The sequence below is a fragment of the Blennius ocellaris genome, assembly GCF_963422515.1.
Source record: "Blennius ocellaris genome assembly, chromosome: 19".
NCBI lineage: Eukaryota > Metazoa > Chordata > Actinopteri > Blenniiformes > Blenniidae > Blennius > Blennius ocellaris.
In genome coordinates, this window is record NC_137668.1 from 21,324,324 (window position 1) to 21,348,034 (window position 23,711).

The 23,711-nt window shown below is 41.0% G+C and overlaps 5 protein-coding genes across 5 annotated transcripts; 1 reads left to right on the forward strand and 4 right to left on the reverse strand.

Annotated features, from left to right (window-relative positions):
* Positions 1 to 323: 323 nt before the first annotated feature.
* On the forward strand, positions 324 to 4,955 carry ncf2 (neutrophil cytosolic factor 2; the record flags this gene model as incomplete). Its single annotated transcript, XM_080514717.1, has 16 exons — positions 324 to 497; positions 727 to 809; positions 953 to 1,061; positions 1,185 to 1,319; positions 1,490 to 1,597; positions 1,830 to 1,889; positions 2,101 to 2,144; positions 2,632 to 2,773; positions 2,866 to 2,931; positions 3,199 to 3,253; positions 3,332 to 3,375; positions 3,462 to 3,607; positions 3,710 to 3,821; positions 4,310 to 4,427; positions 4,517 to 4,624; positions 4,917 to 4,955. The coding sequence occupies 15 exons, from the start codon at positions 324 to 326 to the stop codon at positions 4,621 to 4,623; spliced, it is 1,503 nt and encodes a 500-aa protein (XP_080370843.1). The 3' UTR covers position 4,624; positions 4,917 to 4,955.
* On the reverse strand, positions 4,878 to 8,064 carry dph2 (diphthamide biosynthesis 2). Its single transcript, XM_080514714.1, has 7 exons — positions 7,955 to 8,064; positions 7,528 to 7,692; positions 7,296 to 7,408; positions 6,575 to 6,795; positions 5,687 to 6,370; positions 5,139 to 5,321; positions 4,878 to 5,016 (listed from the first exon to the last, which is right to left on the reverse strand). Exons 2-7 carry the CDS (start codon positions 7,675 to 7,677, stop codon positions 4,889 to 4,891), a joined length of 1,479 nt encoding a protein of 492 aa, XP_080370840.1. The 5' UTR covers positions 7,678 to 7,692; positions 7,955 to 8,064; the 3' UTR covers positions 4,878 to 4,888.
* Positions 8,065 to 8,460: 396 nt separating this feature from the next.
* Positions 8,461 to 11,891, reverse strand: mcur1 (mitochondrial calcium uniporter regulator 1). Its single transcript, XM_080514708.1, has 9 exons — positions 11,616 to 11,891; positions 10,486 to 10,602; positions 10,283 to 10,386; positions 9,993 to 10,094; positions 9,781 to 9,822; positions 9,529 to 9,600; positions 9,392 to 9,445; positions 9,177 to 9,291; positions 8,461 to 8,957 (listed from the first exon to the last, which is right to left on the reverse strand). The coding sequence occupies exons 1-9, from the start codon at positions 11,815 to 11,817 to the stop codon at positions 8,902 to 8,904; spliced, it is 864 nt and encodes a 287-aa protein (XP_080370834.1). The 5' UTR covers positions 11,818 to 11,891; the 3' UTR covers positions 8,461 to 8,901.
* A 1,543-nt stretch (positions 11,892 to 13,434) lies between these two features.
* rgs9bp (regulator of G protein signaling 9 binding protein) lies at positions 13,435 to 16,288 on the reverse strand (the record flags this gene model as incomplete). The annotated part of the gene is made up of 3 exons (XM_080515399.1): positions 13,435 to 13,811; positions 14,532 to 14,838; positions 16,193 to 16,288. The coding sequence occupies 3 exons, from the start codon at positions 16,286 to 16,288 to the stop codon at positions 13,435 to 13,437; spliced, it is 780 nt and encodes a 259-aa protein (XP_080371525.1).
* Positions 16,289 to 17,580: 1,292 nt separating this feature from the next.
* LOC308143904 (kinesin-like protein KIF20A) lies at positions 17,581 to 22,344 on the reverse strand (the record flags this gene model as incomplete). The annotated part of the gene is made up of 17 exons (XM_080514846.1): positions 17,581 to 17,793; positions 17,910 to 18,029; positions 18,111 to 18,178; positions 18,607 to 18,694; positions 18,813 to 18,978; positions 19,077 to 19,216; positions 19,373 to 19,552; positions 19,621 to 19,786; positions 19,886 to 20,032; positions 20,165 to 20,227; positions 20,306 to 20,417; positions 20,508 to 20,684; positions 20,777 to 20,870; positions 20,954 to 21,138; positions 21,228 to 21,366; positions 21,439 to 21,558; positions 22,255 to 22,344. 17 exons carry the CDS (start codon positions 22,342 to 22,344, stop codon positions 17,581 to 17,583), a joined length of 2,268 nt encoding a protein of 755 aa, XP_080370972.1.
* Between the last annotated feature and the right edge of the window lie 1,367 nt (positions 22,345 to 23,711).

Below are 23,711 nucleotides of genomic sequence, written 5' to 3' on the forward strand. Positions count from 1 at the left end.
AGCTAAAACCCATTGCTTCTTGTGTTTCCAAAGTATGAGACTATCAGCCTTCTTCTGTATCTGCTTGGAAAGGGACTATGTAATTGGAGTTTTGCCCAGATTAGATTAGCTCTAATTGGAAAACAACAAAAAAGGCACACAAACTCCCAAATATTACATCACAATAAATGGAAAACAGGCCAATCACTGTGCCTACAAAGCTGGTCGTGATGTGGCTTTGAACAAATCAGTGGCTGGCTTCACACTTCCTCATCTCACTTGTACAAAATCTGAGGTGCTTCCTTCATTTGGAGAGTAGCTCAGTGTGCTTGTGAGCAGTGAATATGTCTTTTGTTGACACTCTGCGCCAGTGGGATGAGGGTGTAACTTCTTTTGAAAGACAGGATATTTCAGAAGCACTCGGGATTTTCCAGTCCATCAAAGAGCCAAACTCTAAAATTTATTTCAACATTGGCTGTCTCCATCTTCTTAACCAAGACTTGGAAGCCGCTGAAAAGGTAAGTCGCGTGTGCAGGGTTGCACACATGCATCATCCACATCTACTTGTATGGTAAATACCGCCACACATCAATAGGTAGACAATGTTCGGGGGTAGGTAAAACTGTTTGTGATGGACTACTGGGATATTTCAGTCCGTGAAAGTGCAAGTCACTGTGAAAGAAGAAGTTGGATTTACCAGTATGTGTTCTTCGAGAGGAAGTTGCACTATTTTCTGATGTTTCACAGGCGTTCGACTGCAGCATTGGCAAAGACGAACATCTGGCCATAGCCTTCTTTCAAAGAGGAATCACCTTTTACAGGGATAAAAGGCAAGACACACCAGCCACCTCACCAAAATAATCACTTTCATCTCATAAATAACACTGCTTGTACATTAAAGTATGTCTTTGCTAAACAATCTGATTTTAAACACTGACCTTGGCCAACTAATAACGAATATTTTTGCTTGAAGGTACGAGGAGAGTTTAGCCGATTTCCAGAAAGCCTACAAAGCTTTGAGGGGAAACCAGCTGATAGATTACAAAGCGCTTGGTCTACGATACATTTTATATGCATGTGAGGTGAGTGAAAGCTTGATAAATGTTTTATTTTTTTCTACATTGAAGAATGCCTTGTTGCTACTAGCTATCAATTCAACCTGCACAACAGACAGAACTTTAAGATATGAACAATTCCTGTCACAGGTTCTTCACAATGTGGCCCTGTTGGAGGCTCATATGGGCAACTGGGAAAAAGCCCAGGAAAACCTTGCCAAGGCTCTCAACTACAAGACTGATGCGAAGCTCAACATCATGGACAGAGCTCTACAATCGATTCTGGTCAGTTATGCTGTGGTCACTAAGCTGAAAGAAATCTAGAATTACCACATGTAAATGTCTATAAATCAGAAAACACTACCGGTAGTAATTCTTAAACTGTCAGTATTGAATGTGAAAGTATTGAGTATGAAAGTATATCTCTGCTAACAGTCACAGAATTTCACCCACAGAAACAGAACCTTTTCACACCTGTGGAGTTTCCCACAAAAAGGCTGTTCAAACCAAACAAGCACTACGTTGCTGAGCTGGAGAAGAAGGACTACCTGGGCAAAGCAAAGGTACTACTTTATCTAATGACATGCTGTTCCATCGGTAACAGATGGCATTACGTTACTCATCAGTGTGATTATGAACCTTATGAAACTGCGGCACATTATCCCGTTGAACACAAGGTAATTCAGTGTGTGATTCAAACTCAAAGCGCCGTGTCTATCCTTATCATATGAGAAAGTTACAAGTATTACTTTCCAGACTTGCATCAATCATCAGTGTTTTCTGTGCTACCACCAGGTTGTTGCTTCAGTTGTTCCAAAGGATGATTTTTCTGGATTTGCGCCACTGCAGCCACAGGTGACCTTTTGCCTCTTTCGGGATATAAAATATTGAAAAACAAAAAAAAACTTGTGTCACTTCTTGAATTACACTCATCCTAACAGCATTTCCAGCACTATTTTACAGGAAAATAATTCATTCTATCATGTCTTATACTGTAAATATAGCTAATGCTACCCGACCCCATATCACACCATAATTAGAAAGCATGTGTTTTGTGTCCTGGCAGGTTGAGGATGATCCAGCTTGTCCAAAAGAACCAGAGGTTTTCAGGTACGAGGGACGTCAAATTTGCACGTTAAATGTCAAGAATATCTCCAATTCGGGGCTCTCCAGGCTATCACAACAGACACTCATCAAAACATGAAAGAACAAGTTACAGTATCGTGGAAAGTAATCAGGCAGCTTGTTAAAAAAAAAAAATGTATCAGAGGTATTTCTTTTAATCTGCAGTTTATATCATCAGTGTATTTATAAACAGTTTATTACAATATTACACAGACGTTCAACCTTAAACCATCTGTAGATTTTAGGCTTGATCTCCCTGCGTTTTCTCGCGCAGTGCAGAAAGATGCTTTTGAGATTACTGGTATCAGTTATAGTTGTGAATATTTGAGTGTGTGTGTCTTTTGTGTCTTTAACCTTGATACAGTCATTAATGGCTTTATGTTATATTATATTTCTACACAATGCTTTTATATAAGAGGGTATTGATGCGGACAATCTCAGTGATGATGACCTCGTTGTCACATCTTCACAGGGCATTGGAAGGAGATCCCCACACCGTGCTGTTTGAGTTTGTTCCCGAGACCAGCGACGAGCTGGCCGTCGTGCCGGGAAACATCGTGTTCGTGTTGCAGAAAGGTGCCGACAACTGGGCCTCCGTGGTCTTCAACGAAAGGGTGAGACCACGATAGACAGAATCTGCACACAAGCAACCTGTCCGCAGGTTGTAAATGCAAGATATATAATGTATTCACCGTGTCGTTTACAGAGGGGGCTTGTTCCTTACAATTATCTGGAACATTTAGAAATCTCCTCGGCTTCGAAAAAAAATGCGGTGAGGACTTTCTTTTAATGTTTATATGATCTTTCAATGAACAGCAACGATTGAAGGAGGTACAGCAGGTTTTAATTGTGAGTCATTTATTTGCTTCAGGTGTGTTGAAGTTGAGACATCTGAAACATGCAGAGTTGTAGCTCTTTAAGACCAGATTGGGAAAATGCAGTTTGGCGGGTTTCTAAAATGACACTTAATTGAAATGGTGACTCTTTTTCTCTCTCTTTTATTATTCTTGTCTAAATGAATGGGAACAACAATAAACAGGCAGTAACTCCACCTCCAACCCGGGAACCACCCACCAGGCCTGAAAGAATACAAGGTGATGTCATTTCAGGACCATTTTCAATTAATTAAAATGTTTTTATATAATACTAAACCCATACTGTCTGTACCGAAGGTCTTACTCCCAGTGATAACAGCGAGGGAAACACTCAGGTTAAGGTGAGCAGCAGCAAATCTGTGCCTTTAAACTCATGATGCACTGAAACTGTGAGGCTACAGTAGATTTTGATGTCATTTAATTTCAGGAAGGACCAACCAACAGCTTGTGTATCGTCAAAATCCATCACACGTTCAACTTTTCAGTCTCTCTACCACTTGGCTCACCTTACGATTTGCTGATGGAGGAAATCGGTCGGAAGCTAAATGTGCCTTCTACTGCAGTCACCTTGAGGTGCTTCCAGAAGAAAAGAAAAAAAACAAAAACCTTCAGGTGTAATGGGTTGATTGTCTTCTTCTTTTAGCACAAAATTCAATATCTATTTTTTCCACTCAGGTTGACCGCTGAGGCATGTGCAGGAAATGCAATCGATGAAAAGACAGAGATGGAAAAAGTGTGGGGCCGTGCCAACAGTGGGCGGTTCACCTTGTGGTGCAGCATCCAGGAGGTGAAGTGCTTTAATGCTGCACATGTTGTCTTTACAGTTTAATGGTGCATAATAAGTATTCTATTATGGTACAATTACTTTTTACCTATTAAGAATTCCAGTTACGTTTTTATCCGGATAGGAACACTACAGAAGAAAAAAAAAAACATTAAGACCACCTACTAATGACCGCGCAAGTTCATTTTTTTTGCTGGGGAAACGGCCCTGATCAATTTAGGCCTGGACGTCACTCAACTTATGAAGGTGTATCTGGTCCCAGAATGTTGGCAGCAGATATTCAAAGGAAAGTGATTAACTTGTGTTAATCAAAAAACTACGTATTGCCTAATTTGCGCCTGTCAGTGATCACAGTGTTATGGCTGATAGGTGCCTAAACCTCAGATTTGAAATACATCTCAATACATCATAATACTACAGAAAGAGCCAATACTCAAGTCTTTGCAAAGTAAGTATTAGGTTGAAATAAATTTTGTATTTCATGATTGTAGCAAACAGATGAAAAACCACAGAGTGAAACTCACTTGGTGGCACTTCATTCCTACGGATCTTCAAACCCTGAAGATCTGTGCTTTCAAGCAGGAGACACCATCACTTTGCTTTCTAGAGGTGAGACTGCATCGCCAAATAAACTGTACATCATTTAGCAATGCGACAATTTGATTCAAACTGTAATTCTTCTCTTCTTTATACTTTAGTTAACAAGGAATGGTTGGAAGGAAGCTGTAATGGGAACACTGGTATATTCCCATCATCCTTTGTAGAAGAAGTTCCTGTGAACAGGAATGTCAACAAAAGTAACTGAGGTCAGTTTCTCTGATTTAGGAGTCAAATCTAAAAACTGCACATCACTTTCTAGGATGGAAGCATAATTTCACCAGAGAAGGACCAGTAGATATTATTTATTTAATCAAAATAAACTCATTTTTACATATTCATATAATTGTTGTGATGCTTGACAGAAGGAACACTGATTCAATTACTTACAACTTCTATCATTACAAAGCATTTGGTACATTTTTAAGTGGATGAATAAATAATCTGTTGCAAACAGGAGCGGTGGCATATTATCATGAAGCTGTTCCTTCCTCTTCATAGGCAATAGCAATGCCTCTCCTGCCCTCTACTGCCTTCACCACAGGCGTGTCTCCCAACTTCTGCTCTAAACCTCTCCAGCTCCGACCTGCCAAGAACGACGCTGAAAAAGAATAAAAGAATACATAAATAAAAGCTTTAATGGCATTTTAACGAGTCTCCTTGAGCTTCTTTCCTATTAAAACCGAAGCATAAACAGAACAGGAATGTTGCACATTGACCTACCGGCTGAGTTTGTGTTGGCCACAGTGAGTGTTTGATTTCTCAGAACCACAGAGGAGCTGCTCGCCGCCTCTGCAGGTTCGCCGTTCAGCAGGTTGTGACTTCGCAGAGCTCCAGTGATCAACGAGACGTCCGTCTCGTCACTCTCATCCTGCTGATCAGCCAATGGCACGTGACTCTGTCCTCCTAAAACACAGCACCAGTCCAATAATGAACATTTACACAGTTCAGATGTGAAACATAAATCTGTTTGGATGAGATCAATTCTGAGAATTACTGCAACAGTACTGGGACACTTCATTCAGCCGACTCATTAATGACATGGCTGCACAGGCAATCTCCAAGTTGATGAAGAGACTTTAAACATTTAATGTTTCTGTCATGACTTGGATCATTGTGTCTGATTTCTATTTAAAAAAAAAATATCTGATGCTTTTTCCAGGAATTCAAACCTCCCCAGTCACTTAAGAAGAGCTTCAGCAAACACAAAACATAACCCACCCCTGAAGAACTTTGTATGTAGTTTCTCAAAATGAAACCATCAAACAAACCTGGCAAAAGACGTCGAAAGTCCGTGACGTATTCTTCCGACCACTCCCTCTGCTTATTGCAGGCCACCTCCATCTCGAATGGTGTCACTACAGGTTTGTAGAAGTCACTCGAGTCCAAGAGCGAGTTTTCGGGACATGCGATAAGCACGTAGACGTCGATTTCAAGAAAATTTGCCAGTTTGGGCACGTTGAGCTTCCCCATAGCAAACATGTAGCTCTTCTTTCCCGCTCTGCGGATGGTCTCCTTCAGCTGCTGGATAATGGTGAGGTAGTCGGCCACTCCAAGAGTGCCGACCAGAATGCCAACCACGCTGGCGTCTTTGGCCCTTTCTATCGAATAATACCGCTTCATCAATGCACGATTGACACTTATCGACTCGGCCCTCCCCGTCGTCGTCGCGGGGCTGAAAGAGCAAAACGAGCAGCGATTCCACGTCATCATGAAGTTTCGCAGGGCTGCTCCCTCCTCACCGATGTAGAACATACTGTAATCCGTGATGCTTGAGCCGGTTTTCAAGGAGAACTGCCTTCCAAATTGGTAAATAACCTGGCTGCCGTCTTGTTCTGGAGGCGAAGAATCATTACTTTTGACGAAGCCGTGACTGTAACAGCGCTCCCCTTCTACAACAAGCTGAGAGGAGACAAGGTTTGGATACTCTGCTGACAGGAGAGTCACAAGATCATCTGGAGGGGGGGGAAGAAAAACAAATACATGTATTTTAATGGATTAAAGATGTTGGTATTTAATACTATAACACATAGTTTAACGATAGTGTAATTCAGCCAACAGTTCTGTATGATGATTGGTTTTACAATCACGAACAGCCACTCATAAAACAACTTATTTAACACATCTGTTCAAAGGCGATGATTTGCTGGATAACTTACCGACAACATGGGCGTAGTTGACATCATAGAGGATGACAACGTTGCTCTGTGAATCAGGGTAGAGTTCCCTGAAGGATGAGGCACACTTGTCCACATCCACTGGTCTCCTCTCGAAGACGTACATCAGGGGCAGCCTTTTGGACGGGCTGAGGCAGGCGCTGCCGTAATGCACAATGCAGTCGGCTCCAACGTGCTCTGCAGCGACCTCATCCACACAGCAGCTGCAATGCAAACGTAGAATTGTAGATAGAAACTCGTGAGCAAATTACAAGAAAAGGGTGTCACTTATAACCTCTATTGTGTACAATTGAAAAAACATATCAAAAACACACTTCTAAATAAATTCTGATGGATAGGGTCAACACCTGGTAGGATAAAGTAACTTTACAAAACAGTATCATTTTAACTATCACGTTTCATAACCCCAAAGAAGAATTTATGCCGCTGTCCTCTTTCATAAATACCACATGACTGAAGGATTACTACACTTGCTTTTCACGATTCCGTTTCACCTCCTTATATATATATATATATATATATACCGGTAATATATATATTAGGAGGTGAAATGGAATCGATATATATATTTATATATTTGTATTTCTTTTCTTTGTCATTACAAATGGGAACTGGTTCTTAATTGACCTATCTGTTCAAATGATGGTGAAAGAAATAATAAACGACTCAAGACCAAGACTGCCGGAATGATCGATTGTTTTACCTGCCATAAGAGGTGTCACCCAAAATAAATGTCTTGACATTCGTGTTCCGATTGATTTCTTCTGCAATTGCAACTGAATCGCCCAGAAGCTCATCGGGGAACTGCAGAGCAACCTACGAACAATTGATACACGATGATGAGTATATCTCAGCTTACTTTGTTTTTAATTTCTGTACCCAGACTTTTAATGAATGCCGAGAACAAGTCTGAGAGTAATGGAGGAGGAGGGCACCTTTGCAAACTGATGCTCAAGAATGAAATCACAAGTGGCCTTGATCTGATACAACTCTTCAAGCTTGTCCACAGGCGTGTTTGACTTCAGTGAAACTTCTAACACCCGCTGTATTACAGTTTCCGAGCTGCTACTGAACGCATCAGCCATCACTGCAACGAAAACCTGAAAAAAAACCCAAGTTAAATCAAGCTAGTCAATGTATTGATTCATTCATGAATAGGGTGATCAGTTATCAAAAGCGTCCAACTTCACGCGAATATTAGCAACTTTCTGATAATATAACACAGATTGGAGAAAAGTGCAAATTAGCCACAATGTTTACTTATGTTAGCTTAGCTGCTCGCAGTGCAGACTCCACGCCTTTGTTTCCTCTCGAAATAAAACAGCGACTGTTTAAAAAAAAAACTACTAAACGTGTACTTACTTTAGACAATACATGAAAAGTGAGTCCTAAATGTTTTCGGTTCAGCACAAGACGTGAAAATGCTTCTTTTGACAGCTACACACGTGTCGCTGATGAGTCCTGCAACAAGGGTCACTAAAACAACTTCCGGTTCATGGCCTCTTCAGAATAAAAGCTTTTACAAAAGGCTTTGAGGAGGCAGCTCGAGGTAACATAAGGATAATTTTACCCAGGACAGCTCCAGCCTGTGTTGCCAACAACAATATCCCAGCCAGCATTGTATCTGGGGCCTTAGTGTGTTGATAAATGGGTCCTATGTGGGTTTGTCCTCAGGCGCCATAATAAAGTCCACATAAATGAACTTATCTACAAACTTGGTACAGAACACAAGTAACACACATATGGATGTTGGGCGGCTATTGGGTATTTATGAATGCACACACAAATACTGATGGAAACACTTTAAAGAAGAAACCTTTATTCACATCATAAATACATTCCAAAAATTGCTGAAAAAAAAATCTTGAGGCAAAAATACAACATTTGTGGCCAATTGATTATGTGAAAAGTTACACTCACCACAGTCTATAATACCCTGTTAAATACATATATAAAATATTTACAGTGTGTTAAACATTTAAGTTTAACCAGCATCACTTGCATGTAATGCCAGTATTCAATTGTGCATTTGTGTAGTAGACACGAATCTTCATGTAAAGGAGACAATACTGGCAATACTAGATTTGTTTCAGCTGCCAAATTGCATCAAGGGCCAGTAAAGAAAACTGTCAGTGTGATCAGACTTTACCAGGTGAGAAAGTTTGTATGACAGGACACTGTGATTGCAAATTGCTGGATGAAAATCAAAGACAAAAAGAGAAAATAGAACGAGATGTACAAGGCAGCAAGTCTGGACATAGTTTAGGTGCAAATGTCAGCTCATATCAAGTTTAGATTGCAAGTCGATTTCACATCCAAATACGATAGAAACCTAAGACCACAGTGAGACAGGTGAACACGGAACCTGAAAGAAGAAAAAAAAAAATTTAATCCACCCACTTCAACAACTGGCAATTCATCATCATCACTTTATTGATTTTAAATAGAATAAAATGGACTTTATATACATCTGTGCTTTTAGAAATATAACAGGTCGTTGACTAAATGAAAATTACCTCTTCCCATTATAAAAACCCAGCCTGCTGAAATCTCCACACTATGATGTATTTTGCCCCCGTTTTACCTGCAAGGTATTTTATAGTGTCCAGTTTATGAGACTCCAGCATGGTTTTTAAACCGGCCACTTCAGTGTCGATTTTCATGTTTGTCTGAGTCAAGTGACGATCTTGCTCCGCAGTCTGTGACCGAAAGGACAATTTAAAATGAAAAACAAACTCAATCCAGGACAAGGGACAAAAATCTATGTGCATTTATAGTGTAAAAGTGTTGTCCGTGTACCATTTCCAAAATCTCAGTTCGTGTTTTTAGAAGCTTCTTCTCGTGCTCTGCTTTCTGGAGAAGAGGGGGAAGAAAATAAATCAGTCCACTGCAATTCTAACAATCTGATCAAGAATTTATTTTCCTCGAATACATACCAGTTCTTTTGCACGGCTCTTCTCTAAATTCATGTCCAAAATATTGTCTGAGCGTACTTTATTCATTACATCCTGAGGTGGAGACACAAAGGAAAGGATTGATGTCACAATATGTACTTCAACATGTCACAAAGACTATTTTCAAGTATTCAATTAATGAATTGATAAATTTATGCACATTAATACAGCTCTTAAGTTCAAACATTGTATTTAACTTTAAATTTCCTGTTAAGAATCACAATTTAGACGTACAGCCAGCTGGACCTTGAGCTGAAACAACTGGATCTTGAGTTTCTGGGAGAAAGAAAAAAGAAAAAAAAGTTGAATAAAACAAAGTGATATGAGAAAGCCAAAAAACAAACAATTCCAAGAACATAATGTTCAACCTCACTACTAATTACTGGCAAATATTACTGGCAACTATCATTTAGAAACGGCTCAAGTTAGCCGCCAAACACACTCGCCTCGTTCTCTGCCAGCAGGGTTGTGAACTCGCTCTTCTCCAGGATTATCATGTCCTTCTTTACAGCTGCGATTTGAGACATCACCCTCTGCAACATGATCTCCTGCCGAAAATCACACAGAATACATAAGAAACCAAGTCGCGCAGCACAAGTTATGGAGGGAAACAAAAGCCTAAGACCTTGACCCAGTGATATTTACAGGACTGCTGAGCGACAACCAGAGTCTGCGTGTTTATTATTGTACTTGATGTAAACACACTATCTGAAGTCCGCTCCTCCGACAGTCTCACCTGCTGCACTTTGGTGACCATGTCGCCGTAAATCAGATCCATGTTGGAGCTTGTCATCGTCACCAGCACTTTCACCAACACTTCAGCTTGCTGAGTACTAAAGCCTGTTGATGAGGCAAAAGCTGTCTATTTTCCAAGCAGATCAGCACGGCCCATTATGAGTGAGGGGCGATTTTAGGATTAAAGAAAGAAAGCAAGCAAACCGTTTTCCTCAAAGAGTCGCACCACGGCGTGAGTGTCAAAAAACAGCTTCCGGCCTTCAGACTTCGGTACATGTGGTTTCAGATCGTACTGGAAGACTGTGGCAGAAGTGGTGAGCTCTGAAATGAAGTGAAATTAATAATATTTAATACACATCACATGCTACATCTTTTTTTTTTTTAACAAATACAGTGCTTCACTTTCTCATATTTGAGAACCAGCACTGAATAATACAGTTTCTGTACACTTATTTTCAGTCTTTATTACTAAACAAAGCCACCTTGCTGGGAAGACGCGTGGAAAGGGTGCATGATCCGGCATGTTGTGTAAATAAAGTGTTGCGTAAGGGCAGGTGTTTATACTGAGAACACAGGGGATTTATCTCCGGGGTATATTAGGAATAGGGAATATTCCAACACCAAGGACGTTACAGTGCATTTTAACTGCAAATATTTGCACAAACTGAAAATAAATCTACACCTTCTATCCTTAAAATCGTGTAATATAAATACTACATGCACACAATATAAAGACGTACAAGCTTTACAAGTTTTCAAAAATTTTGATCAAGAAAGGAATAGGGTTAGGGTAACCCAGAGTGAAAAAAGGAAAAGAAGAAAAAAAACACTTAAAAATATAGTTTGTCTCTTTTACATATAAAACAAAACACAAACAAATCAGTTTTTACTGCTGAAGCTCGAGCCATCTGTGCCCCGACACCGCGTTTCCTCTATCCCGGTGCATTGTTTCAGCTTGACAGCGGTTTCGGGTGAACTGGTTTCCCTGTTAACTGGTGACCAACTTCCTTTAACGATTCGTCGTTGCTGCATTCAAAAGGTCCGACGGACACGTTAAAACTGTATTAGCAATGTGGTTTAACCGCGCTTGCCAGGACAGCTACGCATTTGTGTGAGGTGTTTAGCATCCGCCGTTACCAGCAGCAACTACTACGGGGGCTAAAGGGAGTCGGTCACCAGTTAACAGGGAAGCCAGTCAATCCGAAACACCGGCTCGTGCGACTCACCTGTACGTACAGGTGTTCGTCTCAATTTTTTTTTTCTTTTTAACCTCTGGTTTGCAACAACATTAATCGCTCTTATAATTCAGTGACAGCAAGAATAAAGGCTGTTACCTCTCACGGAAATCTGTGTGACGGCAGAAAGATTTCCACTCCTCGGTTTTCCTCTCAATGAGGAGAGGACACACTGGAAACTCGGCTCGGCTCGACCCGGAGGAGCAGACTTTTTAATTCGGTCTTGGTTGAAGTCGTAACGCTTATCGAAGTGGTTCAAACTTGAAAGTTTGAGTCTCGACTGACACTGTTTCAGCACCATGATGAAGTCTGTGACTTCCTGACGTGAAGGAGTCTTTTAAGGTTGTAGCTGCTCTTGTTCGTTCTCACCCTCTGTCTGACTCTGCAGTCTGCACTACAGCAGCGAGCACTTCCGGGATGGTGCTTCACAATAAATCACGGTCGCCACCGCACTTCCGGATAGATTTTTCCACAATAAACCGTGTGCGTAAGACGGCCAACACAGTTTTTGCAAAATTAAAACGCCAATACTTATAGTCACCCACCAATTAGACAAAGTATACTAAATGTTATTGTATGAAAATGTATTTTTTTGTATTGAATTACATTAATTCAAATGATGTAAACTTTGTTTATTTTGCTTACATATAAGCTAAATTAACGTGTGCTGTTAGTGTGAGCCAGTGTTTAAATTCAAAGGTGACCATGTCTTTCTCATCATGATGATCCATTCCACTATACCTATTATTATAAACTGAACAAAACATGCAAAACAAAGTTTGTTTTATTTCCAAGAAATGCAGTTCTATTTATGTATTATTGGCTGCTGTTATTACTTTTTGAAATGTTTTGAAATGTTTCTTCAATTATTACATTATTGATGGATATTTCGCTATTATTATTATTATTATTATTACATTATTGTTTGTAGCAGCCCTTAAATGGTCTGAAGAAGGAAAAAAAATATTTTACTCATTTGAATAGGTCAAGTTAATAATATGGTCATTTGTCAATAATGTACTATATCTGAAAGGGACATTTTTTTTCCACCAAACACCCCATGAGAACACAGCAGATCATGTGATGTGTATATTGTTGTCCTTCCTGACACAACCTGAGCAGTTGGGGGTTAAAGGCTTTACTCAGGGCCCCACAGTGGTGATGTGTCAGCATTAGACTTTAAACCGACCAACTTCTTGTGACAAGCCTGCTTCCCTAACATGTAGATCATCATATCTCACCCCCTACCCCCCCAAACGCAACACTGATTCACAAAAAAATGAAAACACAGTATCATCTCAAAGTTGACTTTTTTTATATCGCTTAACACTACTGCATAAAGTACGATCTTGACTGCATTGATTATTTACAAAATAATATCACATGTTTCCCAAAAATTCAATACAGCATTCCATCTACCAAGCATCAGCATCTATGTCTTCACAGTGGTAACAAGGAATAAAGTGAGAAAAGTGTCCTTCAGGCTGCTTTGTAAAACCATAAATCATTCCTCATATATCACATAACAGACAGGAAAATGTACAGGAAATATAACATCTACCTTTATACAATTGAAGCGTTAAAATGAACCACCGCTCCCATGACAACCGTGTTTTTTATTGTCACTTTGATAGACGAGGGTAGTTACAAGTATATGGCAGCTTTAGATTCACCGCAATAAATGGCAAGGTGATTTGCATCCAGATTTATTTCACTGTATTTTAGACAAATCTAAAATAATCTGGTGACCAAATTAGTAGTCGTGAAAATAAAATAACTATTTTTTTTAACCTGTAAAGAATATTACGTTTTTAAAGAGAAAACTACTTTTTGTGCAAAGCTTGCCAATGTTACAGTGTCACTGAGCATTGTGCACGAGAAGAGAACAAAAGAAAAGTTAAGTGAGTTAAGGTTTTGTTCATGAAAAAAGGACTATACATACAGATAAAGTGACTACCACCAAAACGAAAGCAAAGAGCAATAAGAGCACAAAGATCAGACTGCGCTGGCATAGAGGCTGGCGCCCCGGCTGCTCCTCGTCTACGGACAGCAGAGCTAAGGAGGCGCTGTCGGTGCTGCTCATGGGGTCTGCGTACTGTGGCCCACGGGGCTCCACCATCCAGCGCAGCACGTTGACTTTCAGCTCCATGTCATCGATCATGTGGTCAATTTGGCTGATCTCCTGCTCCATGGTGCTGCGCTCCTGGCTCTCCAGGCCGTCGGGCAGCGCTGGAGGCTGAGCTTGGTTCAGGTCTGGGATACTTAGGGCTCGGGCCGCGACCTCTGTGCCTCCTCCTGCAAGACAAAAATTTAAAGGAAAAAAAAAGGAAAATGTTGCTGTTTATCAAACTATAGAACCCAGTGGTTTTCAACATTGTGGGATAGCTCCCAAGAAGAATCAGAGGGCCCGCAGCATGTTTTGCCTTTTTAAATAGATAGAAACCTAAGGCCCATAAAACACAAGTGTTACTTACCAGACATGTTAAAAACTTCCAATTCGCATGAGTATATCTTCTTTATTAATTATGGATCCCATCTCACCACTATCGCTTGTGTTTTTAACAGACCAGGGAGTCCAGCATTCAAACAAAACTTGAGCGGCAGGAAAAACATGTACATAGTTCATTCACTTGGACCAAACAGCTTTGCAATGTACAATAATAGCTCCTAATTCAAGTCTAAACTTACATAAACTTCATGATAACGCACTCGAAAAAAGGAAATTGGTGAAATTACAGGGTGTCTTAAAGATGTCTGGATATTTATCTCCCTCAAAGCAGGTGGAAAATCTCCAAATAGATCAATGATCCATGGACTGATGACTGCTCACATAGCTTCAAATTGCATTTGTTTCGTAAAACATGAGAGGTGAGGTGCCAAATTCATTTTGTAGAAATGAATGAGATGATTGGGAGTTTTAGAATAAACACACATACATTCGTCTGATCAGTTTCCATACTGGAATACAGTTTTTTGGGTTGTGTTGCATATATACAGATGCAATGTTCTATTTACCTTGTAGGCCAGTTTTCACCAGGTTGGCAGTGTTGGCCAGGGAGAAAATGTCACCGGCGTTGAAAACTTTGCACATGTCAGTGTGGAGAAGCTCTAAACTGGAGGAGAAAGACACCCAGAGCAGCTCCATCTCCTTCCTTTGCTCCTCGGGAAGGCTCTTGTCTCGGAGATGCGAGGTGAGATGCTGACAGATGGCCACAGCCAACTTTTGGGCCTTTTCACGCGTTTGTCGTAACTCATCCCGCAGCTGCAGGCTGTCCGTGCAGCTGCCAACACACGAGGCCAAATGCCGGTAACACGCCACCACCTGTGTGAAGGAGGAGAAGTATCTAATCACTCGACGTGAAATGCTCGGAGAAGCTCATTTTGTAATAGAGAAGGCCTGAATTATCACAAGTAGAATGCATTGTCAGCTCTGTATCGGCATGGGCAGCTCTCTTAGTCGCCTTAGCTGCTCGAGTATGTAGAACCACTAATCTCAATTGGTTATTGTGCATCTATCATCCTAATGAGCAACTATGCACTGTGGAACAAACATTACCGAGATATATCGATGCGCTGAAATTCAGTCCACCATAACGTACGACAATCACCTCTCGATTGTGTCTATACTCCTATGAAACATTAAAAAACAAAAGAAAACCAAAAAACAACACTGTCTATTTCCTCCAGGCAGTAACAGGGAAATGTGCAGAATATCATTCAGTTTTGCTTTTTTGATCACAATCATACAGCAACAGTGTTTGACTGGAACCCATTAACCTTGGAGGATTAGCAAGTGTGGTTTCATTCATTTAAAATATTACAAATAATCTCATTATCATTGATCTATTTCTATTTCTAGATAAGCCAAGGCAACCTTGCGCACTCAAGAGTACAAGCAGTCCATTTAAATAGTGTGGACAGACGAGATGGAAAAAAAAGGAAGCCCACAGCAGATACACACTACACATTTTCTAGATTTCGTGTTAATAGGTATAAACATATCACTTTAATGAGTAACTATCTCATTTCACATTTGTTATTCCACTTAGGGTTTTGTTTTAACCTATAACACGTCACTTCTGCATTTATAATTAAATATCAAAGTTTCCCCTGTGCTTTAATATTAAAGCATTTCTTGGGGGACCATTTAACTTTTATTCAGTATTTTTAGCGTTGCAATGAAAAACGAGATACATGATTGCAAACTGAATGGACATCCATTGCACCATAATAAGGTGTGCATCAAATATTTAATTTGGCTTGAATTGATCTGTAGGTTATCAGCACATTAAATCTTCATTTAGGGCAAGACGACCATATCTTTGCCATGTAGGTGAAATTTGTAGCACAGCGAGGGCTTTGTTTACCACAGAGGAGCCACAAAGATGCAGCGGACCAAGAAATTCCTTTCAAAGAGAGTGCGTTTTTCCCCGTAGGGAGGAAAAAAGAAGCCCCACTGTTTTGTATACGTTCAGTCTGTAAAATCTTAATGTTGGGAAAGTGGTATACAAACAAAACATATTTAACATGTAATCCACTCATGCAACTCTGATTATGTCCTGGGAAATGTTTTATTGATTTATTTTTTAAACATATGCATCAGTGATGACAAACATTTTTCATGTCCTTATGCTGAATAAAAACCGGGAAAAAACAACAACTCAGGAGCAGCTTACCTTTACAAGAGAATCCACCAAAGCCTTTCCATCAGCCAAAGCCTGGTCTTTGCCGACTGTGGAGTCATTGCCCACTTTGTTATTTATAAGTGGCATCGGGATGACTTGTCCAGAGTCTCAGACTCCGCCACAGTAGGCAAGATTTCGGCCCGGCTGCCTCTCACTTCTCTGGCTGTCTTTGCTCCTCTTGTTCCCCCTGGAAGACGCTTCATTCAGTGGCAGAGGGTCGAGGCGAACTCAGTCCCCAGGCAGCATGATGCACAACAGTCCTCCGCTCGGGAAAATGAACTGCGTTTACAGATGCCGAGCATCCTTCCGACGTTGGAAATTTTGGTAACCAAACTTCCACGAGCCAAAAAAAAAAAAAAAAATGAGGCAAAGTGGTTGATAAAATATGACAAACTGATGAAACTGTATAGACAAGTAAGCAAGGTGCTAATCCTGTGATTGACCCCTTTGCACTGACACAGGCTCAGAAAAGCTAATCTCATTAACCATCACTGAGACCAGAGAGATAGAGCAGCTGGATGTCTACCACAATGGTCCTTTCACCCGAGAGGAGGCTGTCCTCCATTACCTCAAGCACACCACTGTCTACACCTCATTCACTCAACTGGAAAGGTCGCCGTGCTGCGGGATGTTTGTTTCTTTTTTGTATGCGAGGAATATTTTTCAGGAAGTTTATAGTTGAATAGACAACAGAATTGGTAGATATATAAATGGGACTTTAAGGTCGCATTTATACAACTGAAAGAAAACTAAAGTTTAAACCATTTGCACACTCATACATTTGCGTCCCTATTCGAGGCCGTATTTATCCAATTTTATTTCCCCAAATTGTTAAAACAGGCAAAGGCGTTCACAAACCTCTAATTGTCAGTGTTTAGATGTGTTTATGCCTTAATAGCAAATGTGCAGGTCAAAATAAATCGCCATTCTGTAGTCATTTTGAAGCCTGAAAGCCTGTGGATGAAAGGTTGAGTAAAACAAAAAAAAAATACTTGGGGTAAATATAGTAATTCACTCAATTCGTACATGTATGTTTCCTTTGTGCTTCTTTCTGCCTCAGGCTCTTGAAATGTATGGCCTTATTTGACCAGGCTATTGTATTGAACTCACGCAGAGGAAGCATGTGAAGTTTCTATAGAGGCATTTGTGTGCAAGATTTCCCATCTAAAAAGGCATTCCGTGAAAAGGGAAACCATCAATAGAACCGAGTTGACGCCAGTGGCACTTCAAAAGTGAGGTAATCGAAAGGCTTTTATTGGTAATCATAAAATGTTAACATTTAAAAACAAATTAAGACATTACTTAAAAGTTCTGGGGATCATTTCCCCCGGGTACCTGAACCATTCCGATTCAAACTTAAAAACCCAGAGAGAATCTCACTAACGTACAGTCTTGGAGGTTTTTCTGTGGGGTCGGCCAGTAGTAGTGGTCCGCGGTGAGGCTACTGCGTCCCTGATGTTGGCGAGGATGCCACGCTTAATCTTGGGCTTCACTGGGGACTTCTGGGTGAGCCTGGCGAGCTCCTCATTCAGCGAGCCGATCTCCTTGTCCTTTTCAACATTTTGCTGCAAGATGTCATTCAAGCGTTTTGTCTGAAAAGGAGCAAAAACCTCAGCTTACAAATCACGTATAAAACTAATTATACTTTTGGTTTGTACTATCCGTACGTGGCTCAACTTCATGCACTCGTAATGCCCTTTCACCTCACCTGGTCATCATTTTTCCCCCGCAGAGCCTCCAGATCCTTCGATTTCTCCAGGAAGTCATCCCTGACCGTCTGTAGGGTGCCGTTAAGTTCCATCAACCGTTTCTCTAGGGATCCAATTAACTGGAGACCACACAAAACCGTGTTAAGATTAAACCAAAAAGCTGAGAAAAACGCCGACTCGGGTATTTTCGTCTTCATTACCTGCTGTTTATCCAAACACATCCTCTCAAGGGCGCATTTTTCTTTGTAAAGCCATGTGTGTCGGACACCTGTGTGGACAAAGTTGACTTTACACCCCTTTTCTAACACTGATGGGCATTTTAAGGCAAATTGAAATTGGGTCATCTGGACTTTGCCATATGTACTGGAAGACATTTCCTCCCTTATCCAAGCATTTTGAATAGTCGGTTTCCACTTGGACAAGTTGCAAAATGTGCTCCAAATCATGTGAAGTCCAGTTGGCCTGATTCAATTTGCGTCAAGATAATTGACAAAGACATGAGAATATGCCAAGACATATGAAGAGGGTACAATCAAACCAAATCTTATGATTGAAAAAAAGAAAGTGTTCCAAGTTGAGAAATGGACCTTAATTTCTTTTTTTTTTTTTTTTACCAATTGCTTCAACAATGAGTTTGAAAATCACTGTTTTCCGGACTCAACCAGCTGACTGGCTCAGTTGTACAAACATGCCAACCTTCATCTTGTGGTGCTGCAGGAGCCATTGAAACCCGTCCGGCTTGAGATGCTGAGCTCTCCAATGTCGACACTTTACGTCTGAGGGCCTACACAGTCCGAGAGAGTCAATGCTTAAATGCTTTTTTTTTTTTCCCAAATCAGGATTATCAGATTGACAGCTGGAATTCAAATGTTCAATATTTCACCAATATCATAAATACTCACCTCTACTTTTTCTTGTTCGGCAATGAACTCATCAAATGGCACATAATCATCTTCCAGCTGGTTAAGGGCACGCTGGTAAGCATGCTCTTTAATGGCATCCTTGTACATCTCGAACGTGTTCTCCAGCTTATCTTGATAGTTCTCTTTAAGCTCGTCAATCTGTCGCCTTTGAAATCAAGGAAATTCCATTGAAAGGAGGACCACAAACGCAGATACACAAGACCTGCCTGGCCTGATCTGGTGAGAATGGAAATGGCAGCATACGTTCGGAGTTCTTCACTCTCCATGAGCTGCTGCATCATGGCGTCACCCATTTCCTTGCGGATCGCCATTTCTTGACCCAAGTTTTTCTTTCGTTCGGCCAGCAGTTTAGCTCGCAGATTATCAATCATGCTCACGAGTTCCTTCGGGAGTTTAAAGAAGATTAATTGAAATGCAGAACCCATTTTAATGGACCAGAACGGAGATCACAAGCCCAGCCTTCCCGTTCAACCTTAAATCATCACAGGAAAAAACACTCAGATCTGACAAAACAGTTTGAGGTTATGAAGAAAGTGCACCTTCTGTGGCAGCAGTGACGCGTCGGCCTCATCCTCTTCCTCCAGCAGCTCCTCTTCTGACGGGAAGTTCTCCAGCGCCTGACTGTCAATTCTCCCATTCCTCACCAGAGGTTTTCCATCTCTACCAACCAGATGGGGAGACAGAGATTCCCGGGGCGCGTCTGGGATGACATGCATCACCTGCAGATGGGATGAGTACATTTAGTGTTCACTCAAACAAGGGTCTGCTCCGTCACTGAGGGGCCCACCTGTTTGGCAACTGCAGAGAATTTCATAACGTGAAGAGTCTCGTCGTAGGTGGAAGCGCACTGGTTGATGTTCACGATCATCGAGGCTCTCCCTTTACCGCAGAAAACCGCCTGGAAGAGTTTGGTGAGCTTGCTTTCTCGGAAGGGGATGTAGCTGCTCTTCATTCTTTGGGGCGTCAAACATACAAAGAGCAGACGTCTCAAACGCCAAGAGGCGAAACGCCGTCCACATCCTGCGTGAAAAGCTCCTTTAAACTCACGGTACCTGTCATTCTGATTGTTTCGGAGGGCAGTGATGCATTTCCCCAGAATGAGCAGGGAGTTGTTGATGTTTCCCGCCTCTTTTAGCCTCTCGCCAAACGTCTTCGTTTTGTTGCATCTTTCTGAGCCGGCCAGGTCACACAGAGAAAACCTGAGTGATCAAAATAGCCAAAGCAGTTATTTCATCAAAATTCCAGCTGGAACACATGCCAAAGAATATAAATGAGGCAACATAGGAAAAAGTACGAGGGATTAATTGAAATTTGAGGTTTCAGTTGCTCACTCCGAAGTTGTTTTAACGACACCGTTGTTGATCTGCAGCAACTTCATTGTAAATATGCTGTGGCTGTAAGGAAAACAGACGCGAGGTTTGAAATCATGAAGACGGCAATAAGTCGCCAAAAACATGATTCAACAGTTTTACCTTCTGCTGGAGGACTGGTTCATCTTAGTGGCTGCAGCAGTTCGGTTTTTATTACCGAACTGTAGAAGTTTGTTGGCTTCATCCAGATGCTGGATGTTAATCCACCTAAGGTCTGAGAAGGGGGGGGGGGGGGGGGGACTTTTTTTCTTCACAGAGCTTGAAATACATAACAGACCCTTTAAGCAGCACATACTCAACGCACCTTTGACATACGTATTTCCAGCTCCGTCATCACACATGCGAAGGGACGACCTCTTCTTGGCCTTTAGGTTCAGTGCAGGTTGAAATAGATCATAAACGCACTCATTGTAGATTTCAAAGTAGGCCACCCATAAGGCAAACTGGCTGCCGTTTGCTTCTGTTGGGATGCTGACTGGCACTAAAAATCATTTATTTGAACAAGAAGAGCACTCATGAACACTCTTGCTGTGTGCAAGATGTACAATCATCAACTGTTTGAGTGAAAACTACCTGTTTGATTGCAAGACAGAGAAGAGGTCGAGGAACTGCTGGAAGAAGAAGACTGGGACATTGAACCAAAGCTGGCTCCAAGATGCTCCATCTCCTGAACAGAAGCCAAAATGCAGGTTAATTTCAAAGTACTCCCTCTTGTTCTCTCATCGTTCAGTAGAACAATCAAATCCTCACTTCTTTGACCGAAGCAAGAATGGCCGCTTTGATAATTCTCTCCTGCTTGACTTGGTCAGGATCCAGACACCGTGCACTGTTCCTGAGGTGTGGCTTCAGGTCCATTCCCTCATACCAATGTTCTCCAATAAAGTGAAAAGTGGCACCCAGCACTCTGGGGAGGATTCCTGGCTCTTTAGGAGTTCCTATAGCAATGAACCACAACACCAGAATTGGTCATATATATTTCGGACAGAGTTTTGACCTTGGAGAGACGCTGCGTTGCCGCGTTTACCTTGGACTGTATAGGTTTTCCCAGCATTCGTCACTCCATAGGTGAATATCAACGCGTTCTTCCCGTCTAAGAAGTCTGACATTTGGCTTTTGACCGTGTCCTCAAACAACTCAGCCTGCGTCGTGTCTGGACCGAATATCTAACAGAAAGCAGAGAGTGAGTGCGCCGAGATCTGCCTTGAATGGAGCAAAGCTCGTCAAATGTGACAGACCTGCGAGAAGGTGAACTTGTGGACCGACAAGCCAATTCCTCTTTCGCTGCACTTCATGGTGGAAGAGCCCTTGGGTGCATTCAGCGCCACCGTCTGGCCATTTTCCATCACAATGCAACCCTGAAGGATGAAGGTTTACAAAGATGACGAAGAAGCACAATCTGAGCAACAATTTCATAGCAGTTTTAGTACGATTAAATGACAATACCGAGACCTGAAACTCATCAGCACGTTTTCAAACAAGGTCACTGTTGAAACAAATGGGTAGCTCATGTTTTACTTTTGAAAGTGTTTTAGCTTTAAATCCACAGTGAATCCATTCAGACTAAAGGTTGTATAAAGTGGTGCATGCAGATCAAACTAGGCTGTATTTTGTGCCTGCACTTCAATAAGTTTGATACTTGAAGGTTTAACTCAAATGTTTTACACCAAATTGCAGAAGAATTAATTGGCAATTGTCTCAATGGAGAAAATATATTCACTTGAGGTGACAGGAAGATTAAAAAAAAACCAAATATAAATACTACATTCTAAAATGCAAGTAAAGCCTTTTAACATGTGAACTCTAAACCCACACATTTGGCAAAGTTTAACATTTGTTGGACATATTGTAAAAACAGTACTTTTATGTTTCAAATCTAAGCCAAACTGAAGCTTCAAAAGTGGAGTTAAAATGTAAACTTTCTTACAACTTTCACCCACACAGTTCCACCTGGTCTCTCGCCTTGTAGCCAGTCAGGCACATTGAACCTCCAGGCGTAGGTAAACAGAACAGAGATATTGATCACCACCCACCAGGAACCCTCCATACTGTACCTGGTCTTCATGGTGTGAGAGCTCCTCTGTGGAGAAAGGCCTCACTCTGAGGTAAACGCTCATCATCTGCTGCTCATCACCACCAGACATCTCAGTCTAAAAGACAAGCCCAGGCCAGAAATTCAACATTCACAGCAGCAAAAGCTGGGTTGGATGTTTTATTTCAGTGCCTCCAGGCTGTTAAGAGCTTTCATTGTGCCATGTGATTAAAAACAAAAAGGCACACAATGTTTGTTTGGGGTTTTTTTACCTGCTGGACTGAAGAGCTGAGGTCAGAAACGTTACAACTCATGTCAGCGGGCTGTGTGGACACACTATAGTCCTCTGCTGTCAAGTCAGTGACTGGCAGTCAGAGGTGCTTCTAATTCACTTCTGGCACAAGGAGTGGAAGTAAACTTCTGGCACGGATGCCGATTTCAGAGAAAGACGGTTCAGAATGACTCCACCTTGAAGAGAACAAACACAGATATGCTGTGTTTCCTGCGTGGAGGAGGTTTATAATCACCTCTTATTAGAATCACATGGGAACTCGTGAGTCTTCTTCTGCTTTGGGTTGATTGGCTTTAGGCTGAAAGAAAAATGGTGCATTACTGCCACCTACTGGCCTGGAGTGTGAATTACAGCTCTGTATTTTTCTTTGTGTTATGAGTATATGTTTACCTTCGCCAACGAAAGATGAGGCGGAGGGTTATGTTTTTGCCTGCGTGTATTTATTTATTGGTTTGTATGTATGTATTTTACCAACTTTTCACAAAAACCCAACCCGAATTGCATGAATTCTTCAGGGATGATTTGTCATCGTGCAAGGACCAATTGATTAGATTTTAGAATGTAAGACAATGCAAGTATATGTTGCAGATCGTTTTTCAGTTATATTTGTGGATTCAACAGGATATATTAGAGAATGGCACTATTGCCAGTTAAACACGAATTTAATATAGTGGTGTGTTATGTGCCACAGGATATGTAAAAATAAATGTCAGTACAAACAATACTACTTGAAACTTGTGATTTATCAGCCCTCTAAGATGTAATGAAAGATAAAATTGATTTGTACCTCAGTGACTGAATAGTTTTGTCAGTTTAGTCTCAGTTCTGTATATTGCCAATATCAAAGATTTGTGTTTTAATATACGATTACTGGATTAGTACTTGTCATCTCATCACTTTCACTTAAGATTTCTGTGTAATTTTAAGTCTGTAATTTCCCAAATTATAGATTTAATACTTGTGTAAATTATCAATACCTCAACTACATACAAGTGCTACTGTAGCTGTGGCATAAAATGTAATGGGATCATAAGTTGAAGCACTCAATCATGTTAAGTCATGACATACTTTGAAAGTAAACTTGACTTGTTTTGATTGAGAATGGTTTTATGCGAAATTACTTAAAAGGCTGCAATATATTAGACCAATTATGTCACACACTGCCGCCCCCCCAACTGGCCTTTATA

What these genes read in the sequence shown, in the direction of transcription:
- dph2 (XM_080514714.1), bottom strand. Translation starts at nt 7,677, where the DNA reads ATGGCTGATGCGTTCAGTAGCAGCTCGGAAACTGTAATACAGCGGGTG. An exon ending in CTTTCGACGTCTTTTGCCAG is followed by an intron (nt 5,322 to 5,686) that starts GTTTGTTTGATG and finishes GCTGTGTTTTAG; the next exon opens with GAGGACAGAGTCACGTGCCA. An exon ending in GGCCAACACAAACTCAGCCG is followed by an intron (nt 5,017 to 5,138) that starts GTAGGTCAATGT and finishes ATTCTTTTTCAG; the next exon opens with CGTCGTTCTTGGCAGGTCGG.
- mcur1 (XM_080514708.1), bottom strand. Translation starts at nt 11,817, where the DNA reads ATGGTGCTGAAACAGTGTCAGTCGAGACTCAAACTTTCAAGTTTGAAC. An exon ending in GCGACTCTTTGAGGAAAACG is followed by an intron (nt 10,387 to 10,485) that starts GTTTGCTTGCTT and finishes CCTCATCAACAG; the next exon opens with GCTTTAGTACTCAGCAAGCT. An exon ending in AGAGCCGTGCAAAAGAACTG is followed by an intron (nt 9,446 to 9,528) that starts GTATGTATTCGA and finishes CCTCTTCTCCAG; the next exon opens with AAAGCAGAGCACGAGAAGAA.